Below are 24,078 nucleotides of genomic sequence, written 5' to 3'. Positions count from 1 at the left end.
ATTAGCTGTCAGCTCTGTTCAACTGAGCTTCACTACAGACAACAGTGAGAGCACAGATGTGTTCATACTGTCGTTCAGGGATGATTCAAACTGCCCATGTTCACACAACTGTTATCACATTATGATGCGTCTGTTTTAAACAAAAACAAAACATGTATATTATGGCTGAATTGTGAACAGTGAACTCAGTCACCTGTAACAGCAGCTCCCCCCCGCTGCTAAAAGCTACGGATTTGTTCAGTGACAATGGTAATTAAGTATTTGTTGAACACCTCTACTAAAATTCATGGTATCGTCCAACTTTATGGAAACGAAAAATTAAATCACAAATCAGTGCGGCTTTAAAAGAGAGATAATGGAAAACTATTGTTTATCACAATTTTGGTTCTGGCGATCGGACCTATCAGTTATTGTAACACCCCACCAACCAAAAATACCTGCTGAGATCTGGAAATGCTGGAACTTCACTAAAACAGCTCCAACAGTCTGATGATCCAATAGGTTTAAACAAATCTATAATTATGCACAAACCTGGCAAGTATTTGATTTTTTACTTTCTCCTTTGTTTTGTCTCTTAAAAACATTTGACTAACTTGTTCACGGTCTGGCGGATCATTTGACGTCTCATGCTTGTTGCCCCATTAGGATTCATTTTTGCAGCGTTGCAGAATCTTTATCAGATCTCAGCAGTTACCTCCGTTAGTTTCTGATAGACACGATGGTTAAATCTACTGAAATAAGAGCAAAGCCCTTACAATGTGCAGCTTTTATTTAAAGAAGAGTGAAGAATAATAAATTAGAGTCGTAATCCAGCAAAGTAGAGTTATTAAATCTGTCAAGGTTGGAGTGTGTTTGTGAATTAGCAGGATTACACAAAAACTACTGCACCGATTATCACTAGACTTGGTGGAAGGATGAATTATGGATCACAAAAGAACAGATAAAGTTTTGGTGCAGATCCGTAAACCCGATCCAATATTTCTTCTTACTTTCTTTAACATTGGGAGGCTGTTTTTTCAACAATTCTATTGATTTTTCAGAGAATAATTTATGGAACTTGATAAAAAAATCCAGCATGTTTAAGATGTGAATAACAATCTGGCTCTAGTAAATAAAATTGGTGGAGGTATGAACTCTACTGCTTGCATTCTTGTTACTGTAAAGTGGAGAGTAAGTTCCAGCAGAGTGGACCACAGTAAAGCAGCGTTAAGGCAGAGTTTAGTGATGGTATATGTAGGATTTATTGTGCTATTCTCTTGGAATATCTTTTTAATGTCGTTTTTTGGTGCGATGCTAATGAACATAATAAACTTGCCCCCTCTGTGTGTGTGTGTGTGTGTTTGTATCTGTTTGTGAGTGTCATGTGTGTGAGGACAGCACAATGACTGAAGACTTTGATAACAGAGCTTCCTGCTTTCAAAACTGCATGGTTTTTATTTGCTGCTGTGAAGAAAGCGACTACCGCAGACACTGAATGAAAACAGGAGGTGGAGAAAAGACGAGGGCTGAGTGTGACCCAGACCACAGCTGCTGCACAGAAGAGCTCATTAGGGACGCGAGCACATGCACATGCACACACACACACACACACACACACACACAGGACATAATTTTAGTCATATCTGCACTCCCCAATCATGCATGAGGATGTACAGAGTTACACATATACGCAAGTTTTAACATCATCTCACACACACACACACACACACACACACACACACACACACACACACACACACACACACACACACACACACACACACACACGGCAGCTGCTCCTCCACACATGACCTGAATTTTAACTACCAAGGTAGATCAGTGCTTAATTGACCATGTGAAAGATTTTTTTCTTTTTTTGCGTGAGTGTGCATATATATATATGTGTGTGTGTGTGTGTGTGTGTGTGTGTGTGTTTTGCTGGGGGTTGGGGGTGTTAAGCTGTCATACAGTCTGAATTAAAAGCCCTCACACATCAGCTGAACTGTAAGACGTGTGAACGCTACACTTCAAAGATCAAAAACGGCTTTGTCAAAAATAGTCTCATTCTGTCCAGAGCTCAAACATTTGTAAAATCTGAAAAGACCAGGTTTTTGATTTTGGAATTTCTGTTTTTCTCTGTCTGCCCCAATCTCCCTGATCCTTTGCCTGCTAATAGTCCCTCCACTGCTGCGGCTGTGATCTTTTGTTTAGTCACACTTTTTCATCTTTTTTTTAGTCTGTCAGGAGCTCCTTTCTCTTTGAGTTCTGACAAATCCTTTCCTTCCCCACATTAATATGAAGATCATTTTACAGGCTTTAATGCCACTAACCTGCAGCGTCTCATTTGATTGCTTGGCTAATAAAAATACAACTTGTCTCTTTCAGGTGCTTCTTATCTCCCAGTTTTCATCAGCAGATGGAGTTTTCTTGGTTGTCATGGAGATAGTTGTGTTGAAGTCAGCTCTGGCATGTAACCCTGAAATCTTCTGTGATTTTGGATTCTTTAGATAAAGAAGGAATAAATGTTCCTTTATGGATTGTGAAAAAATGGATGCACTATAAAGCCTTTTGGATATCGTCATCTTGATCTTGTATCCATTTCCATGACAACTTGAGCAAACTGTTCTGATGAAGGCCGAAAGATGCTGTAGAAAAATATTGTGTCAATCAGGAGATTGATTACAGGGATAAATGGAACATCAGCAGCAAAGAAATACCCCTCTGATGGAGTCTGAGCCCTGGTGCTGGTAAACCTGCTGGCTGAACGTGTGTAGATGAGGATCTGTGAGGACGGGATGAGGAGCAGGATCCCTGGTGATCTCACTGGACATCTGCTTCCGACAAACACTGGAGGTGAACGAGGGATGGAGGTGAATGACATCAGTCTGAGAATTTGGTGAAAAGTGCGTCAGAGGTGCGTCATTTAGTAATCGCGTTACTGAACGGACAGCTGAATGACAGGAGGGAGAGGGAACATTTTCAAATTTGACAGGACCAGGACTGGATATAAGACAGAATGAGATGGTGGAATGAAGACATGGAAGAAACTGCGGTATGGGACTTAGGAGGCATATGCAAGAAGATGGTATTTAGGACTGAACTTTCACTGAGCTTCATTAGTTTTGCACAGATTTGGACATAAAATAAAGAGCTGGAGGAACTGTTATTACAATTCTGAAGCAAATGTCCTCATAATCTATAATGCATCTGGTGGTTGTTATTTCACTCAAAACTTTAAATGTCAGTCTCGAGGTGGAGTAAAGGGAATTACCAAAGTCATTATACTTTGAATATCGGAACCAAACTTAATCGGTTCAGTAACAGCTGAGATATTTCAGTCTGGATCAAAGAGGTGGAGTGACCAACACAGACAGACAGGCAGACAGACACTGTGGAGATATTCCATAGTTAACATCACAGCCCACCAAAGTCTCCCCGACTTCCTCCACGACTGCTGCCGCCCAGATGGGGCCTTTTGGCTCAGAAGCATTTTAAACACAGCGTGGTGGCAAAACCAAGTCTGAGCGACTGCTTCATCAGCACAGAGTTTATAAAGTCCAGTTTAGACTTCTCTCTCCTGGGAGATATCCTGTTTCCCTTCTTTTTATGTGGCTTTGGTTACTGGCTTGTTTGATCTCCTCACACTAACAGCAACACTATAAAATACAAACACCACGAAGCATCTGCCCGGCGAATAACAAGCAAACATGGCCGCCTGAACACACAGTGACACATATCAACCAGTGTGGAGAAATCATGACACTACTGAAAGCCTCATTACGCTCTCTGCTTCCTGCCGGGGGCAGTGTGCGTTACATAGCGGCGTTTTTTTCGCTTCCGTTAAGATGCTGTAATAGCTTTGCAGGATTAATTTTTGTGTCATCATCGTCACCCCGGCCTCCCTTGTGTATTGTGTGTTCTCCATTGTGCGTGGATGGCTGCTCGCTTGCTGGAGAGTGATTGACATTCTTTGTCTGTTTGGCGAGGTGCCTGACATTTCTAAAAGTCACAGCCCAAATTAAGGCTGAGAGTGTGTGTGTGTGTGTGTGTGTGTGTGTGTGTGTGTGTGTGTGTGTGTGTGTGTGTGCAGCATGTATGTGTAAAACCTTAATTCTATATTTAATTTCCTAACAGGCATGAACAGACTGATTTATGCAGTTTCACTTTCCTGCTGTGAAAATTATATAAATATTCTCAATTTACAATAATCTGTCAATACAGCACCCACTGTGCTGCAGCTGCAGAGCAAATTAAATTGAACAAAGACCAAACATCTTCATCCTGCAACATTGGTTTTATGGTGCACTGATGGAGTCTGGTTGTTTTCATATGTTCAGATGAAGCTCCCTAGAGCACTTCCCTGAGGCCTTTCACAGTAAAACTCTCAGAGTTGTGTTCACTGCGTCGGCAACTCTTTCCGCTCCTCCTGTCGTGTTCTGAGGGAGCCGGAGATGCAACAAGAGCCGGATAAATCTCCCACTTCTCTGTGTGTGTCTGCCTGTGTCAACATACTTCTTAGTGAATGTGCCTGCTTTTAAGATAATGCTTGTGTATGAGAGTGTGAGTGAGAGATTCAGTGACTTCAATCTGCATGTATTTTCCTCAAAACATGTTATTGTGTTTTAATGCCAACAAAACGGAGCCAAGAAGTAACATTTGGAACAGGATTAGACACTAACCCCAATACAACTGTGTATGTTTACACACTAAATACGATTAAATATGACCAAAATATACATCAAACTCTTTTGTTTATTTTCTGAATGCTCTGAATTAAAATGGGGAAAGTGTTTTGTGTAGTTACGGTGAAACACTTGGGGACACAGGGAGGTGTTTAGGTGGCTGACTGAATATGCCTGGAAGATATTTGGCTGGCTCAGGCCCTGCTGTCACATGTCACGCGTCTCATCTACTCAATCGTTTCTGCAGATTTATTTGTTGACAGAAACAAAAAGCTTTTGTGTCAACCACATGCGCACTTATCTCATATTTGCACTCACATCATTGTCTGTGCTGCGGATTCCAGGTCACGACAGAAAAATCCAACAGCTTCCGCGAATCTCGGTAATATTTATGTCAGATGACGAAAACTGTTCAATAACCGTAATGGACTGAATCAATACTGGTTATTGGAAACTCTCGCCGACCTCTGTGCACTGGAAACTGCTCAGCGGCACTGCGGACAGACGATCTGGCCTCAGCTTCATTTCCACTGGATCAATTTCCAGATGAATTACAACAAGTCTCTCTCCCTGCAGTCGACCTTGTTTACCCCCTGTATCAGACGTACAAGCAGAAACACACCGACGCATAAAGATGTGTCGTATTTGTACGGATGCCTCCACTTCCTCTCAAGTGTCTGCGTTTTCTGAGTTAATAAAATAAACTGCATCACAGCTCAAAGCAGTTTACTGTGTATATGGTGAGTGTGTCAGCTGCTTTCACTTGTCTCACTGCAACAGTGCTGTCGACAGACTTTACTTCAGATTTTGCCCTTATTTACCCTCAATGTTGCTATGGATGAAATGACAGACCCACAGGAAATCATCGATAACATGTAGCTGTCTTCAGCTCTACAGATTATTTAGTCTCTCTAAGCACATTGTTTTGGTTTTATGATTCAAATACACTTCATTTCTTATCTGAGCCACAGCAGGTGTCTGTTCAGAGAAGAACCTAAGCATTAAATTCACTGCACCTCCTACTTATCCATCACTAATCTTTATTCAAGAGCTGGTGTTTCAGTTTGAGAGTTTGACTTCTTGATTTCACATTCAGATTTTGTAATGCTGTGACTCAAGCAGCCCCTGCTTGAGCTCTGCTGGTGCTCAAACTCTGCACTTGCTCTCAGATATGTTGTTGTATGTTGTTAAATTGAAGTGTTAGCTTTTTTAGAAAGAAGCAAAGAAAGGGCGGGAATGCATGAACCTGGTTTAGGTCCCCACCTGAATTCTTAAAGAAGTAAAGCTATCACAGCCAAAAACTAACTTTTAAGGCATATTACAGCACAATTTTTGAATTTTGAGGGCAACTCAATCACACAGAAATCCCCTTCATGATCACTGACCTTTAAAGTAAGATGTACTATCATACACATACACACATGGCAAAGGCCGGCTCTGAGGCACCTGTAGTAGTAGTAGTAGTAGTAGTAGTAGTAATAGTAGAAGTTAGAGTAATGATTTGTTTGTCAGTCAAAGCAGGACATATTTAGGGGCCATAGAGTACATGTGATCCATTTTATAATAAAGACACAGGGACTTTATTGTTAAAGACAAAGACAATGAATTGTTTGTCACCTGCTTCCTCTCTGCTGCGCGGGTGCTCCGCTGTTAGACCCGGGACTGCCAAACAGTGCTGGAAGGTACCATCGGATTATGAACAGGGGTTCCAGGGGGAAGGCACCAAGTATGGTAAAGTTGGAGGGGGGGTTGAGTGTGTCTTTGGAAAAATGCTGTTTTAATTCGTTTTGAGAATTAATATGGACCCACAAGTGTGTTTGGAATGGTTGTTGTATAGAAAAAAATATTAAGACTTTTGTGTGTTAAGTGTAATCTCCCTGATTGAAAATTAATGATTAATTATCAATCCTTGTTCTTGGTAGGACCCAAACAGTATAAAGGAGCAGGCTGGAGGTCCAGAGGAGGAGCAGTGATCTTACCTTGAATAGAGTCAGGCCAGGGAAACTGCAAGGGCCCAACTATTAAAGGAGCATTGCCTATAATGCAGAGCTGAGTTTTTCTTGTGTGTTTCACAAGTTTGACTTTTGTTTACTTTTATAGTTTTGTGACCAGTATAATTTTTTTTTGTATTTTTTTAAACCTTCTGTCTTTATTTTTGTCAGTCAGGCCTGCACTGTACATATTGCTGCACGGTGAGTTAAGTTGCAACCAAAAATAAATAGACTTGGACTGAATAACTGGGCTTTTGTTTGTGCCATAACCGCTTGGGCGAACCTCACCTTCAGTCATGCCAACTCTTCTGTTCTGATCATTTATCTTTAATGATTATAAAAACATTTTAGTTCTACATACTAAGGATTGCAAGGTCTGGGAGATTTAACCAATATATTCCATTTAGAGACATGACATTTGTCACTCACCATTGACAGTTGCAAAAGGCTCAAACCCAAAGATTCACCATTCAGTCAATCCACACAGACAGATCTAAAGTTTAAGAGAAACATTTCACTTTTATCCTCCAAAACACTTCAGTTCTCTGAATAAACCTGAGACTTGATTCAAAAAGGTAACCACAGGCTCTTTCTCTATATAAAGACTGTATTTAAGATTCATGATTGCCATGATTAGCGACTCTATTAAGATTCCAAAACCAATTGCTGCCTCCATTAGAAAGGGTTAGGGTTAGGGTGCATAATTCAAAACCATCTTGAGCAACAGGCCACAGACCCACAATGTGATGAATAACAAAGACCAGTCTGTTGTTCTTCTTCACTTTATCATTGAGGGGATTCAGTGTGGATGAACCTGCAGGTCAGACACCTCTGGTCAGATCTGCCATCAGAAACACCAGATAGATAGATAGATAGATAGATAGATAGATAGATAGATAGATAGATAGATAGATAGATAGATAGATAGATAGAGTTCATTATTTGTGTGTGTATGTGTGACAGGTTTTAGCTGATGGTCAGACTTTCATTATATATATAAGCTCATGTAAATTCTAATTTAATTCACAGACACCGGATCAACCTTTGAGGTTTATGTAGGAATCGGATTATGGTCACATATAAAGTACCCCCCCCCCCCCCCCCCCCCCCCCCCCCCCCCCTCCTTCACCCCAACCCTCCCCCTCCCTCTCACACCACCACCACCACCACCCTCGTCCCCCCTCTCTTTGAATGGGGGCGCTGGAACCGTCTGCCTGTCACCGCTTGCCTCTTTGTTCAAACTGATTTTGCTTCTGCTGTTGCTGGGGGGGCGGAGGGAGCACCTTGCTGTGTGGTGGGTGCACGCGTGTGTGTACGTGTGGATGTGAGTGTGTGTGCGTCTGCCAGTGTGTGAGGATGAACGGCGCATAGAGGCTGCTGCTGCTCAGTGAGCGGGGGATAACGCAGGAGAAGGAGCGCGTAAACTCCAGGACGCGAAGCGGTTGCGCTTGCGTGCGCGCACACACACTCGGGCCGGTCTCCTTTTCTTCTTCCCCCTTTGCAAAAGTGCTGTTTCACCCCTGTTCTCGTCGTTTGTCGTCCCCGCATCCTCCGGGAGCCTCTTTTCTTTCTGGAGAGCACCTGCACCGAGGCGCCTTCTCTCGCATTCCAGAGGATTGCACCATCAGGACGCACCTCGCCTTGTCACAAAAAGGTAAGAGTGAGAGCATGGGAATGATGCATGTTTTATAAAGCAAATCATTTGGTCAGTGTGTCATACATCTCATGTCACCGGGTGGTGGGGAGCTCCTGTGACCACTCAGCTGCTGGATTCCAACTGTCTCAGTTCCTTGGCTCCATCAACGCACTTTTGCAAAACCATCGCAGGTCAATCTGAAGGTATTTCAGAGTCGCTTTTCCCAACTCTGCCCATTCACGCAATATCTAATCATACGCACATGCATTAAGTGTAAGTAATAAGTATTTCCCGTGGACCAATCAGTGCCTTCCTCCTCGCATGACCACACAGCCTCACACACATCGTTTGGGATATCTTTAATTATTAACCAGGTCAGAGCTTTTAATATTGGTCTATATTTACGAGCCATGTAGAGACATGCATAAATCACCAAGTCACCAAGTAACCTTGTCTGTGTGTCCTTTACATCTCAAGTGATGTTATGTCTCATAGAACTTTGCTTTGTTTCACACACACACACAAATTAATTTTTTTTTGTCATATCTGCATTCATGTCTCTATGACTTCAACCTTAACCATAGTTACAACTTGCCTAACCCTAACCTTGCCCTGCCCTTAACATAAACCTGACCTAAACTTAACCTTAACCTAACCTTAAAACATGTCTCACCTTAAAATCGAATGATTGACATTGTGGACACTTGCTTTAAGTCCCCCATAAACCCCAGTCCCCACAATATAATACATAAACATATTACGGTCCTCACAATGTGAGTAATACCTGGATTACACGCACCCACACACACACACACACACACAAACACATGCACACATGCACACACTCCTCCCTTTACAGATGCAAATAAGTAATAGAAATTAAAGGGTGGGAGGATGCAGTCTGTTGAATGATGAAATTGTGGAAGCGGCTCTGAACACTTGAACAGGTGTTTGTGAAATCCATTATGTAAATCACAGTCTCTTGCTGAACAAACAACATGTTGTTGAATATCTGCCAAAATCAGACTTTGTATTGAGCCACCCCCAGAGCCGTCACCTGGGCATGACATTAAATATAGATGGTGTTGCTTATAGAATCTGGGTTATCACTGAACGCTGGCTGCTTCACAGACGATTCTGTCTTTACAGCACACCACCTCATGTTTGTGAAACTAACTTTGCCTTGGTCCTGTTGATAAAAAATGAGAGATGACAGAGAGTGACCAAATGGTGATGAAATGAGTGATCGCCTCACGTCCAAGCAGATGAACGGATCTCTGTGGGTCTTGTATTCATGAGTGTCATCCTCTGTAATCTAATGCTGGCATGTACAAACACGGTGAAGGAGGAGAACTGTTTGGGTCACCTTGACAAATGAGCTGTATTGTCTGAGACTATGAGAGCTCCTGCAGCCCAATAAAGCCCGGCTCTGTTTCTATTCACCGCGTCATGTGTGGAGGAGTTTGAATCTTTTCTTCTGTGGCCTTGTTAGAGCACCCACCACCAGCTGTGTCAGGGCCATAAAGCAGGACAAGGGTAACAGGGCAGCCCTGCGTTATGAGCAGGATGGAGTTGAGGGAGGAGGAAGTGCGTGTGTGCGAGATAACGGGGAAGTTGTGCATGTGGGATGAGGAGCGAGGAGAATGCTGAGGAATGAGGCTAAGAGACCGTGCTGAAAGTTTACAGCATGCATTTTTCATTCTCTTCAGATGTGTGTGTGTGTGTGTGTGTGTGTGTGTGTGTGTGTGTGTGTGTGTGTGTGTGTGTGTTGTTTGGAAGGGGCATGTGGGCCGGCACGCATACAGTAGCTGTGTGTATGTTTGTGTAGTCATCTGTGTAAGTAGATGACTGCACTTTTTCGAGCAGAGGAACCAGAGAGAGACGGGTTGTGGGGGGAACAAAAGGGTCTAATTCTAAAATAGAGTACATGCTGCAGTTCAGCTGCCTCACTGTCTATGGCTGCACACTTTGCACTCAATCAGCCTCCGTATTGTTTATCACGTCTGGCTGCGAGCCGTCTGCAATCCGAGGAGACACTTTGCATCCGTAGAAGACGCGAGGTAAAAAGGGTCATGTGATGCACTTTTAAATAGATGAAATACTGTAGAAGTGGAAAGATAGGTGTGGAATAACCCTTATCTAAGACTCTAAACCGACACAATTGTACACTGATAATATGTCTTTCTTAATTTTTTAACATTTTATGCAGCAAAAATCTAAAAATGTAAAGAATCTGAAGATATCTGAATATTTATGAATAATGAAGATTTGAGCAGAAACAATTAGCCAATCAATCGATCAATGATAAATGAATGAGCAACTCTTGTAATAATCAAATAATTTTTCATAGACAAATATTGGCCGTTTTTCTTTGTCATATCATTGTCAGTTAAATATCTTTGGATTTGGACTCAGGCAAAAGATTTTACGACATTGACGCGGCTTTGGTAAACTGCTCATTCATGGAAATAACCATTAGCCGCAGTCCTAATAGACACTTTTTCACAATGAAATGAATCTGAGACGACAGTTTAGACCCTCTGATCGCACACGTGCAGTTTTCTCTCTAGTTCACTGCTGTGAGCCTTGCTGATTGTGTATTTTCAGAAGAAGCCAAAGGTAATCCTCAGCCAGCCTTTCATATTGGTCTCTATGGTATGAAAGTGCCTGTTCTAATATGTCACTGCGGTGATTATAGAGTGAATTCCCCTTATACAGTGTTAATAACCAACAGAATGGAACTATATAAATGCAAATGACATCAGCACTGGCTTATAGAGGCCCAGGTAGATGATCAAAATGGCTTTAGGGGGATATTGCCCTGAAAATGTGTTGATTTAGTTTGGATCAGAGTCTCTCAGTGTGTTGTACAGTGCAGTAAATATATTGGACTTCTGTGCTGCAGTTCCCCTTTTTATTTTGTTCTAGCTCCAATTCATAAACAGCAGATCCAACTATGAACTAGACTGTGAAGGAAAGTGGAGATTTTATGATCTCACTGAACTTTGCCGTCTGTTTACAGCCAGAGGGGGAATAGGTTTTTAGACTAACAATGGCTTCACGGTGACTAGAGCAGAAACTGTCCACATTTTCAGCACTGGACAGCTCTCAAATCTCTGAGCCCAACGATCCGACCACTGTCATTTGTCAAAGGGGAAAAGAGCAGCGTGCCGTTTGTGGAGCTACCGGATTTTGGCTGTCGCTCTCTGACTCTCTCCCTGGAATATTGAGACCCTTTTGCTAGAGCGAGTCCCTGCAGATACAAAACCCCAGAAACGATTGGACAAACCAATCCATCAATCACCTTCCGTCTTTAGTCCTGGGCGGGGACAGGAGCAGCCCACCGGGCCAATCATTACAAGCGTAGATGAACAGCTCATCCACACAAAGAGAGAAAGGTCGCTCTCTTTGTCTTTGGCCGGGGGGCTCTCCTCTAAGAGCCAACTGCATGGTGGAAGACAAACATTCGGTCAAATGCATTTCAAAGTGCTTTGGAGGTGATTGACAAAACGTAGGTTGTAAAAAAATATATTTTATGATTATTTTAAAGGAGTTAAAAACGTTTAGATATAAAGACATCAAAACAATCAATAATAGGAAAGACAACAATAAAAGAAGGTTAAGATCATACAATATATATAACAAACATTGACATTTTAGTAAAACAAAATAGAATAAGATGAATAATAATTATAGAAATAATACAAATAATAAAAACCTACATAAAAGTCAGACTAGATGGGTTTTTGATTGACGTTTAAAATGTAAACATTTTCAGCTCCTCTCAGATATAATCTTAGTTTCTGCTCATCCAGACTAAAATGCTGCTCTGGAGCTTTGAAACTTAATTAGTTGCTTTTCCATATTCCTTTATCTTAGCAGCTCTAAAACTCTTTGTGTCGTGTTGAGTTTTGCAGACGCCAGGCACATCTGTAACAGTGTTTTCAAACTAAAGAGTAGTAGTATGGATGTAGCTTTAGTCAGCACTTGTTAGACAAGAAGAAGCTTCATAAGTAGGAACAGAAGTTTCCTCAGCTTCTGTAGTGTAGTGAAGATTTGAATGATTTGCCACTTCCAACATGTTGTTGTGTTGTTTTTTTCCTCACGTCACACTGTTTGAAACATCTCCCCTCAGCTATTTGTATTGTTATTTGCTGTTGTGAGAGTGAAGAGACAGTTTCTCTGGGCATCGGCACTGGTGACAGACATCTGAAGGACAGAGCTCTGTCATGTTTTTTCTGTCCTCGTCTATTTGATAGTCCACAGCCTCAGCGCGTCATTAAAGAAGAGAGATTCTTGGAGGACGTCCCAACAGTGTGTCTATATTTGCGTCTGTTATGCTGGGGATGAAAATATGGCTTTTACTGTCGCCTTTATGGCAGCGCTGATGATCCAAGACAAACTGCAAGTGTGTGTGTGTGTGTGTGTGTGTGTGTGTGTGTGTGTGTGTGTGTGTGTGTGGAGCTGTGGGATTACGATTGGATGAATGCTGAGTCTCACACAGACCTGATCCTTTATTGGCTTTGTCATTGAGAGCCAACCTCCGGACCTTCACCTTTGACCTCTGGTTTCGTTTCCACACAGCTGGTGTATTGACCACTCAGACCTCACAGTGACGGCCCCATGATACATATATTTGACCCCTGATCCTAAAATCAATATTTCCCTCAATATTACTTTTTACTTAAACAAACATTTTATGTGCAATACATTTGAATGGTTTCAAATGGAACTGATTCTTCAAATCTGCTTAAATGAATAGGAAATCAATAGGCACAGTTCATACAGCTAAAGAGACAGATATTTCCTTCAGGAGTTGGAGGAGACCAAAAATAGAGCTGAAAGCCCAGGGGATGTTATATATAACATCACGTAAGTTGTGCTATGTCTATTAGAAGTGTAGATTAGCTAGTGTTTGCAGACATGTTTACCTATGTACGTTAGAGTTTTATGATATGTGTTGTCTATACAGCTGCCGTCTTGTGGATAATATTACGAATTAAAGCCGATTTAAAGGGGATTTTTTGACAGTTTGTGCTCTCAGTGTGAAATACACATCAACATTTTTTTCATTCATTTTATTCCTGAGATGTGACATGCAGAGCATAAAAGCCTGTAAATGAATATAATCACATTAAATGTTTCAACTGAATCACCTTGTTTTTTCCGTGAAGTCCCTCTTTAAGTAAAACGAGAATGTTTCCTTTCTCTTTTGTTATAGAGGTGCTTGTTACAAATCACCTGAAGCGAGTGTGACTTGATCCTTTATGATGCATGAGAAATGGGAGATGATTGATTCCACTGAGGCTCTCGACTGTTTCTGTTTAAGAGCTACGTTACAACACTCTGTTTTCGCACATTTGTGTGCACTCACAGTATTAATAGTGCGGCTCCTTCATATGTTATTCAGATGTGATTTAATTGATTTTTGCGTCCAACTCACATACACGAACATACGCGCAACAAAAACACATGTGGCAGTGCCAGAAAGAGGCTGAGGGGGAAGAGGTGCAGAGAGAAAATGAGCATATCTGAGATCATCTGCTGCGGGTCTGTTGAGTGCATCTTAAAGCCTCAACAGGAAGGATGCAAACAGATGGGTTTTAAAAGAGCTGTCAATCTCTCTCAGGTATGAAGAAGTCATCGGTGGGACATGCATTAAACATATTTCCTCTCCGTTCTCTGTGTACAATAATGAATAGTTAATGAAAAGCAAACAAAAGTTGTGACAGCCAACTACAGTAACTATAACCTACTTGCAGTCATGGCTCCTCGCCATCTCTTACCTGTTTGTTAAGGATCCTTCAGCGCTGCACGGGTCCCCTTCTGCAAATCTCCATATCGGACCCGTTAACCACCATTATCTCCAAGTCAAATCTGGACCTGCCCGGACCCGTTTACATATGACCTGTGATTCAACACATGCTACGTACACACTCACCCACATCAGCTGGGTTATGGCCTCCTTGTCCTCCTGTTCCTTTGGCTCAGTCGTGTTCTTGGAAAAGAACTGTCGCAGCACCTGTGCACCTGCAGCTGTCAGTGTGTTTCCTCTGTGTCGACGTGCAGACCTCGTGGCTATTGAAAGCTATTACAATGTGGCACTTTTCAACAAGCAGCAAAGCCACTGACAACATATTCACCACTGGCTATTTTCATCTTATTTGGTCCATTTGGATGAAGAATGGCTGGTTGTGTCATTAGTTACCTGAGCAAAAGAGAAGTGGTCAATGGTGGAGACATAAGCTTCAACAGCAGCTTATTTAGCTATTAAAAATGCTGCACAATCATTTAACAATGCTGAGCACAGATTTACCTGAAAAAAACATACTTTAGTTCTCACCCATACTCTAACTGAGACAGATCTTAGCTGCCTCCTCTCTGCGCTTTACTCAACGGACATCTGAGCCAAATTTTTACTTGGCGTTGGAGCGTGTTGTCGAGCTGGTTTAAGTAACCCCTGTCTCCATGCCCAGTGAGATCAATGGTTTCAGTGTGAGAGGAACAGGGTGTGTAATCTTGAATCGGAGGAACCAGCAGCTTTCCTGAGTCCTCTCGCCATCTGAAACCCCGGCCACAACTGCATGAGTCATTAGTTGCTTTGAGTGTGATTAGTCACCACACAGGCATGAACACAAAGGCTATCTGTGTCTTTGTGTGCAGGAAGTGAATAAATGATTCGGCTTAGTTCGCTCTCCCTCAGCCGTGTCATTTTCTCTGTTTTTAATTTCTTGAGCAATTAGCGTTCATGCACTCTGGTTTTATGTCTCTTTTATGGCACCGAATCTTGACTGCAACATACTATTACTGTATTTTTTTTGCCCTGTCCTTACAATTCATTAATGAAAATTGCTTCTGTGCATGGCTGAATTTCAAATTTTCAGCCACACATCCATTCAGGATGGACCGGCTGCAGCCTTTTACTCGCAAACGGTAAATTAAGAAGAATTATGGAGCCTCCAGCGCAGCTTTTCTGAAGAGCTTTCATCATGGAAGTGTATTATCACAATGGTGATAAAATGACCTTCCTTTCACTCCTCTTCCTTCATGCTCTTCCTCTCCCAGCTCACCACTTTGTCTGTCACTCATCTGGTGTTATTTTATGCCGCTCTCGTGAGGTAAAAGGCGAGACATGATTAAAGAAAAAGGAGGAAAGTATTCACCTTTTCCTGTCAGGTGCCAGTGGGCTGACATTTTGTCCCTACACTATAAAAGTAATTCAGCTTCAGTCTTAAAGTCTAATGGTACAGATTTATCTTAAGTCCTCAAGCCTCTCCTCTTCAGTTGCCTCATATTTCTCAACATTTTATTTCGCGGCTCCTTCTTGTCATCATGCTGTTGCCCCCAAAATGTTTTGGAACTTACTGCAGAAATAAAAAAGTAATCACGGAGCCATTTTCCCGAGCTCTCTTCTGTTGAGGGGAGAATAATATTCTGTCAAATACCAAAAAGAAAAGAAAAAACAGGATTTGTGTTTTCTGCGAAAAGAAAATTGCTGAACAAATAATAAAAAGTATTTCCATAATCGAATGTTATGGATTAAAAGGTGTATTTGTATTCACTAATATAAGCTGTACATGTTTAAAACAGTAGGAGAGTAAATAGAACACTATTGCAACATATCAATGACTATATAATTATTTAACTGCATTATTTATTGGGTTAGAGATGAAATCGCAAAAGGTCTTGTTCAGGGTCGAAACATCTACATTGTTAATCACAGTTGAGGCTCTATGCTGTATTGTATTTGGTTAGGGAAGGTTTATGTACCTATAGGGACCCTATTCTATTAACAAGTTAGCTACATTGTCAGCAAAAAGTGCCACCAACAGCAATTTGGGGTGGCACCTCTGACACCAACCATCCTTCTTATCTATAACGCTAATCTTCTGAGGGTCATTGGGCGAGAGGTGGGGTCCACCCTCTTCAGATCGCCAGTGTATTGCAGGGCTGACATACACATTCAGATTGCCTTTATTGTCATTGAACGTGATTCACAGAAATTTGGATTGCTACGCCCCCTGGTACAACATAAAAACAACAAGAAAACAACATGTAATGACACAACAACATGTAATGACATACAAACACTCATACTGACAATCAGACCTACAAGTTATTGCATGTCTCTAATTGACCTAAGCTGCATGTCTTTGGACTGTTGGAGGAAGCCAGAGAAAACATCATGTGTAAGTTGTTGGTTTTGTTTCATAGCTGCTCTCCCTACGAGTTGGCGCCCACCTAAGATAACTCTGAAAGTCCCGATGCAAAAGAGAAGCCCGGACCTGAAGAAGAAATCACTGTAGCTGGTTATTCATCTCTTGAGTCTACATGGTTGCACAGAGCATGCTGAACAGGCACAGGTTAAATCTTTTGGGAAAAACCATTTAGCACTATGTGTGGTGTCAAAGACCACCACCTCCTGAACATTGTGCTGCTCTGAACTGCAGCTGTTTGAGTTTAATGTTGCCAAAGGATGAATATGACCAGCGATTGAGGATAATAATAATAAGTGATAATATTGATTGCACAGCAGCCATTATTCATAATGTGCAACACAATTAGTGTGTATATGTATTTGCTTTGTTGTTTGGTTGTATGTTTTTTGGTTTTTGTTGTCATTTATGTGAAACGGTGCATGTCTTTTCAGGAGAGCTTTCATTAACATTTTCCACTAGGAATGTGCGTTTCTTCTACACTTGATGATCTGATCACATTTTATGAGAAACAAGGTCATTTCAACGGGTTCACTCACATGAGCGTGTATTTGTTGATGTGCAGAATGATAAAGATTCCGCAAACGTAATATAATGTTTAACAGAGAGACTGGGTGCGTGTGTTTTGTTGTGTGTGTGTTTCAGTGAGTTGTTTTTATGTTTTCTGTGCATGAACGCAGAGGATGAGATTCAGTGACTTCTGCGACGGGTTGATGTGAGACTTTATAGGAGCCGCACCATTACATCTGTGTGCTTATGTCATCAATCAACATGGGACCCAATGTGGCCTGACACACACAAACACACACACACACACACGCACTAAAATAACATGTTCAACACTTTTCATGATTTTCTCTATAAGCACTTTTCCCACCAAGTGTAGGTCTGAAGGAGATTTGGGTCGAGGGGCCCACACTCGCCTGCGTCACAGTGATCACGAGGCTTCGACAGATTGACAGCTAGTGCTGAGGCATAATGTCAGCCTCGTCCGTTGCCAGCCTCGTCTGTTAGCGCTCTTTGGATCTCTGTCACCGCGCTCACTGACTCTCACAATGAGCCGAGAATCCGACGTATTCAGGCGACAATGTGAAAATGTGTCGGATGGACATCCACATTGATGTCCACTGAAGCATTTTAGAGACTTCTGGCTCTTTTCTCTTGAGACACAACTGAGCCTGTGAGAGTGAAGAGGGGCGATTCAGAGGGAGGCGTTCACAACATCTGATGTCTCGTCCCTAACAAAAGCAGGTAGTGGTTAGTATGCAGCTGGTGCGACTGTATGTTGTAAATACCCCACGGGTAAATCTTTGAATGGCTGCTGTCTATAGAAACACAGTTTGCATGTTGTATCGCATCCATAGAGATGTCCATAGGCTAAACTCTGAATTCTGTTGCTGTGGATAGAAGCAGGGGCCTCTGCCAGTCCCAGGCACCCGCACACAACACCCTCCAATGCTCTGTGCTTGCAAGACTGGGCAAAGTCCTCGGTGTCATGACCCTCTCCAAACCTTTAGAAATCTGCTGTCACCCACCCAGCTAGCTCAACCAGGCCTTCAGAGTCCAACGGCTCGACCCCAATCTGTCACAGCCCATCATGGGGTCCTAACCCACCTTTATGGTGCGATGCCTCGAAGTGTGTGGCACAGCGGCATCTCACACTCACCAGAATCCACTCCTTTTTCATAAAGTCCGAGACTAGTTTCCTGCAAAAAATTTTTTAAAAAGACAATTATAGTTTTTTGGCAGGTGTCACCATCTGAGGAATGTTTTTCTTTGACTCACATGCTGCACTTTAACATGGCCGAACACATGGTCAGAGAAGAGAGACGCCATTATTCCTGTAATTTATAAAGGGTCGAGCTGGTGTTGCATAATCCTTCTTTCTGAGCATCAGGATGCTGTTGGAATGAGTTGCTGTTACCTCGGTGAATGCAAAGTGGACATTTGCTTTGTTGGATCAATTATTTACTTTGTGTAAGTGAAATCTAGACAGTCCAAACGAGCTGGACTAATTTCTGCTCAAATGGTTCCAGCTTCTCTTCGAACAAGTCTGGAAGGTGGAAGGAGCCTTTTTTGTCCACGGGTAAATGAATAATTTAGAGTTATTACTGTTGCTGGAGTCCCCTTAAAATCAGCATCACTGTATAAAACAAAGCTGTGTTTACTTCAAACAGCATACCCTCCTCTTCATCTCCATTTCATACCAGTACGGGGCAATAAAGCTCCGTCTCAGGCGCCTCTCCATTGAGCTGAGACGCTTCGGGCCCCAAGCCAAACACTCTGGCAAAGTCAGCAGCTCATCTCTGATATGTGGTAGAATTTGCTCTATGTGGTGCAGCAGGAAAGCACCAGAACACATTTTCACTGCAGTGCTTTATAGAGTATTATACATTGTGGAAAAAGACAGTTTGGATATTTTAAGAAAAAATCCAGTTCCTGTCCATTAGAGTTATTACTCTGTATCCAAATCATTCTTGACAACATCTGATATTTTATCTGGGTATAAGACGGATGGATGCCATCATTTATATGAATACAGGCAGCTGCAGCTCAGGTGTTAAAGTGGGTCCTGGGTGAGAAATGTGAGTCACTGTGGACAAAAGCATCTGCCAGATAAATGTAATGTGTCCAACAGGGCATCCTCCCATCTCCGATTGGAAATTGGTTCAAAGGTCACTTTGTCTCAGTGTAGTGCCAACATTTTACAGCCTCAAACACACACACACACACACACACACACACACACACACACACACACACACACACAAACACACACACACACTGGTCTGTATTAGCTCCTGGCTGAAAAGTGCTGAATGAGTAATTTGCTAAGCTCCAGTGGACCACGTCTGGGTCCTTAAGTGGCCTTATACAGATGAAGTTATTTATCTGTTATTATGTTATTACAGTGATAATGAAAGGATATGATGCATTATCTGCTTCTGTGATAATGTGTAGGTGCAACCTTGTTTGCCTCAGATTAGATTTTCATTGATTTAGTCCTCAAGGCCATCTGGAACAGTTGGTGTATTTTTACCATAGGCAGTATATAGAGATTGATGACTTGTCTCCACAACCCATTGTCCAGAAATGAAGCTAATATCCCAGATAAAAATCCCGCCATCTTGCACATTTTGAGTTCTCTATGCATCGAGGTCCCGTCTTGACAAATCTGAAGTCAGTCTCAGCTGTGAATTGTGATGTTTCACCCCTTGTTATATCAACTAAAGTTAAAACCAAACATACTGGAACACCGAACTCAACAATAATCATCAATGGGTTTAGAAACACCGTAAATGACATAAACAACAGAATATTATCTGATTTGCACCTTGACTTTTTAGTTCAGTCCATGTCCCATTCCCTAACATGGAGGAGGCAGTCAGCCACTAGGTGGCATTTGAGACACTGTGGATTTACTTTTAGGGAGGAATCATGTCCTCCATCTTTACACACAGTCTATAGTTTTAACAGATGTTGCCAGAGGTGAGCTGGATATAATGTTGACTGTAAGTCACAACAATAAATGATAGAAAACAAAGAACATATGAGTAATTTACTCATTCGTAAACTTTGTCAAGGACTGCGTCACTTTTTGTGTCAGTAAGATTTCATGCTGCTGCTTCAACACCTGTTGTGGCTTCACAGACGATGCTTTTCCTCAACTTGTGAAAACTGGTAGACAACTCATTAAAGTGAATGACATGTAACCAGGTGTGTGTTACCATCGCCAACACAGTTAGAAAATGGCAGCTCTTAAAATATATTGTATTTCCATCAGGCGAACAGTCTTTTTTTTAACTTTTAACCACGGAACAGATTTATTTGTACAACAGCTGGATGGATGTGAAATGGTGTAATTAGCTTCTGAAGGGATAAATCAAACAGCTGTGGAGGTTTTTCAGCTCCACGCAGAAGCAAGTCGCCCCTCATCTGTTCCTACAATTAAAAATCAACAAACTGTTTCATGTCACAATATTTTTGGAGCTCTTTACTTCATTCTCTCATTCACAATTTCACTAGTTAGGGTTCAGCACTCGAGCCTATAGCTGCAGAAAGCACTGTAAAAACAGTTTGTCTTCAGTAAAGCTTTGATATAAATGGTTGAGGTGATAACACTGGATACAGATCTCTCTATGGTCTTGTTGGATGAATATGCATGAAAATGTAGAAGAGAGAGGGCATAAGTCTGATTGGCCACTTTATCAACATACTACATTTTTTTGAGATCAGATAGATTTACAGATATTTTCTGCAAAGTACTCACTATTTCACCTGTTCATTGATATTAACACTCTACATATGTCTCTGCATTATTTGTTAAGAAATTCCCAAAATAAAGAGAAATCCCCAATCTTACAATATTAAAGACAAGGAAATGAGAATATTACTTGGTAAAGGTATATATATTGCCATACTCGAAAATGTTGAGATTTGAAAGGGTGAATCTTTATTTTGAAACTTTCCTGCAGTCCGCCTGCGCTCCTATTGCAATCAGATTTAAGTTTATGACTCACACTTTTGCGACTTTACCAATCACATGATTTTAGACAGCATTGTATATTGTACACTTCTGATCTGAAATGCAGAAACTGACTGAAACTGAAAAGAAACTTGGGATCCTGGAGGCAGGGGAGTTTGCTCCTGAGCTCAACAGTGTGGTTCCAGAAGTAAAAATCCCATTCGTTTTCTGGATAGTTTTGGATTTTCAGCCGCAGATCAGTCTATCAAAACATTATGCAAGGCTCTTGTACTTAGTTTTAATCATGCAAAAACCTTTTTCTTCAGTTTCGGAATATTGGATGATACTTATCCCACTTTGGTGGAGGTAATTATTCAGTGATAATATGTGTACAGAGGCACTGATAACATTTTCAGGTTGCTGCAAATAAACTTTGAGATGTGCACCATTTACATTGAGATATTCAATCTTTTGTCAGAAGAAAATCTTCTTTGTCTTTGTCTTGTGTCACAAAATTAGATTTTTTCAAGTGCAAATGGAATAAGTTCGATTTTACTTCTAACAAATGATTGAAACTATCTTCCTGCTTTTTTATCTCTTCTCTCCCCCTCTCTTCTCTGTTCTTTCCTCCTCTCTCTTCTGTTTCCTCTCTCTCTCTCTCTGCAGGTCCAGGATGGGGCTCACTCTGTGTGCAGCTGGCCGGCAGATCCTCTTTGCTGTGGTGCTGCTGCTCTATTTAGGCTTGGGTGAGTTCTCTCTCTCCTACCTCCGCTCTTTGTTTCCTTCGAGCGCTTCAGCTAATCAGCACTTCCAGATGTAAAGAGACAACAGTCAATGGTAACAGAGTAAAGGACAAGAGGAAAGGAAAGAAGATAACTGAGATGAAGGAGTTAAGGAAGGAGGGAGCAGCTGGACCAGGATCCAGAGAAAAAACTGTTCCCACATACATTTGTCTACAAAAACAAATTCACAAGACAGGTCTGCGCTAATTTGAGTGTTGTAAGTGAAAGCTGACACAGTGAGGATGTTTGCAGACATGCTCGGTGGGATTGAGCTGGAACACCTCCAAACCCATTTGTGCAAATATAGCTGACCATCTGTTCCATCACAACTCTGCATAAAATTCACAATTATGGAACAAAAAGAGAAAACGTGTCGGAGCTGTGAGTCTCTGGAGGATAGTATCGAAGGTTTGAGGTCTCACATGCAGCCTGCAGACTGCCTGTAGTAAAGATAAGTAGCTCTCCTTAATTATGTTTCCTACAGTTGGCAGACATGGCGTTGGTCGCTGGCCGGCCTGGTCGTTTTGTCCCTTTATTAAAATGAGAAACTGCTTTTCCAAAAATGTAAACGTAACCTAGTCATTACATTCTGACAGGAGAACGTTTTTAATGCCCATTCAATCATTTATATATTGCACAATCCAGGAAAAGGTAAAAATATCTTGCAATTGTCTGCTAATAACACCAAGTAGAGCCCAACGTATATATATATATATACATATATACATATATGTCACTGCATTAGTATTGTTAGTAGGTCCTTATGTAAATATGTGTATGGGCCATAACTATATAAAAAATCTTATGGGGAAACTCTGCTGTAATGTTAACAGCTCAGTGGAGTGAGGAGGGTGAACAGGAGGAAGAGACGACATCTGTTAATGACAGAGAGCCTCCTCTCATGTCACTTCCAGCTCTCCGCTCCCCTTTTCAGACCGTTTGTCTTTTGTCCAATCTGTCAGCACCATGCTACAGGACGCACTTGTCATCCCAAGTCCCTCAATTTCAACCATCCATTTTCTTAGACCTTCCTCCATCTCTCCTTCCATCTCTCTCTCTCATTCTGTTCTCCATCATGTTCAGATTCTTCTGCTTTTCCCTGGTATTTGTGATTCAGTAATTACGTCTGATTTGTTGGGAAGCCAGCGGCAGCGTTCTCTACTGTGGGGAGACGTTCTCAGGGGGTTTAACTTGTGAAAGCCAATATAAATGCAGATGGAAGATATCTTTCAGGGATTCAATTCCATCATGTGCCATATTCCAAATGAGGCTTTATTTTTATTCTAACACCGGTTCTTTTGTTACACTGATGTTTTTTACACATTGGTCTGTTTGACTAACATTATTTTTTTTACAGAGAGGAAAAGAAAAAACAGGAATGAAAATAAACAGTTTTATTCTAAACTGATCTAAGCATTGTCATGGTTTCTCATGCATTTCTGGTGACACTGTCCACAGCACTCCTTGAATAATTCACCATAAACAGCTTAAGACCATACTATGAATTATTATTGAGTAGACAGAAGGAAAACTAAATACAAATTTACAAAAGAATATGTATATTATGAGAATGCTATGTAGAAGAAAAAAATAAATAATGATAAAAATAATCAATTAAGTTGTAGTGAGAAACTAAATAAATGAAAGCCTGCTATGTTAAACTAAGGTCCACAGAGGATACTACACAGAGGTTTCTAGGAACTGTGTGGTTGGAGGATAATGTGTAGATGATTATGTTGTCATGGTAACGTTGAGCCTGTATAGTGAATCACTGATATCCAGCTGCAGAAGCATGAACCTAACTCTCACTGTGTTGTTGCCTTAACACTGATGTTTCTGTGGTGTGAAATTTATTTAAATGAATCAGTGAGTGACAGCTGAAGTCATTTGTGTGAGCGGTGACAATATATATAGAAGCTTATAAGCCACTATGTTCAATTGTGTGTATGTGTCCAGGTGTCCAGGTGTGTGTGTGTGTGTGTGTGTGTGTGTGTGTGTGTGTGTTTGTGTGTTTGCGTGTTTGTGTGTGTGTAGAAGCCTGGCTTGGGTTAATTTGCTGGAATAATAAAATAAGTTCCTCACTCATTTGTGGAAATATGAGTGTGAGACACTGCTAATGAATCCCAGAGGAACCCGGACACCTGCACACGTTACATTTTCTGTACATCTCCTTGGCTGCTTTAACCCGATCAACCAGCAGAATGATTTTTATTTGTCTGCTGAGCCCTTTTAAAAGCAGATTTATGTAACACATTTAGTGAAACATAATCACAGGAAATTGTTTACTGCTCCTTTTCCTCTGTGTCATTTTCTTCCCTCGCAACATA

General features: G+C 41.4%; 1 protein-coding gene and 1 long non-coding RNA gene across 2 annotated transcripts in view; one reads left to right on the top strand and one right to left on the bottom strand.

Moving 5' to 3' along the window:
- Nucleotides 1-240: 240 nt before the first annotated feature.
- Nucleotides 241-6,342, bottom strand: LOC109642200 (uncharacterized). The gene is made up of 3 exons (XR_002203641.2): nt 6,279-6,342; nt 2,697-2,864; nt 241-2,624 (listed from the first exon to the last, which is right to left on the bottom strand). It is a non-coding gene; the product is annotated as an uncharacterized lncRNA (long non-coding RNA).
- A 1,551-nt stretch (nt 6,343-7,893) lies between these two features.
- LOC109643074 (neurocan core protein-like) overlaps nt 7,894-24,078 on the top strand; it is a 40,584-nt gene continuing 24,399 nt past the window's right edge. The window contains exons 1-2 of the mRNA XM_020108083.2: nt 7,894-8,306; nt 21,636-21,715. Of these exons, the coding sequence (XP_019963642.2) occupies nt 21,643-21,715 (73 nt within the window). The 5' untranslated portion in view covers nt 7,894-8,306; nt 21,636-21,642. The remainder of the gene's footprint in view (nt 8,307-21,635; nt 21,716-24,078) is intronic.

The sequence above is a fragment of the Paralichthys olivaceus genome, chromosome 16 (genome assembly GCF_024713975.1).
Source record: "Paralichthys olivaceus isolate ysfri-2021 chromosome 16, ASM2471397v2, whole genome shotgun sequence".
Classification (NCBI taxonomy): domain Eukaryota; kingdom Metazoa; phylum Chordata; class Actinopteri; order Pleuronectiformes; family Paralichthyidae; genus Paralichthys; species Paralichthys olivaceus.
The sequence above is the reverse complement of the archived record's forward strand: the minus strand, read 5'-3'. Positions and strand labels throughout refer to the sequence as shown.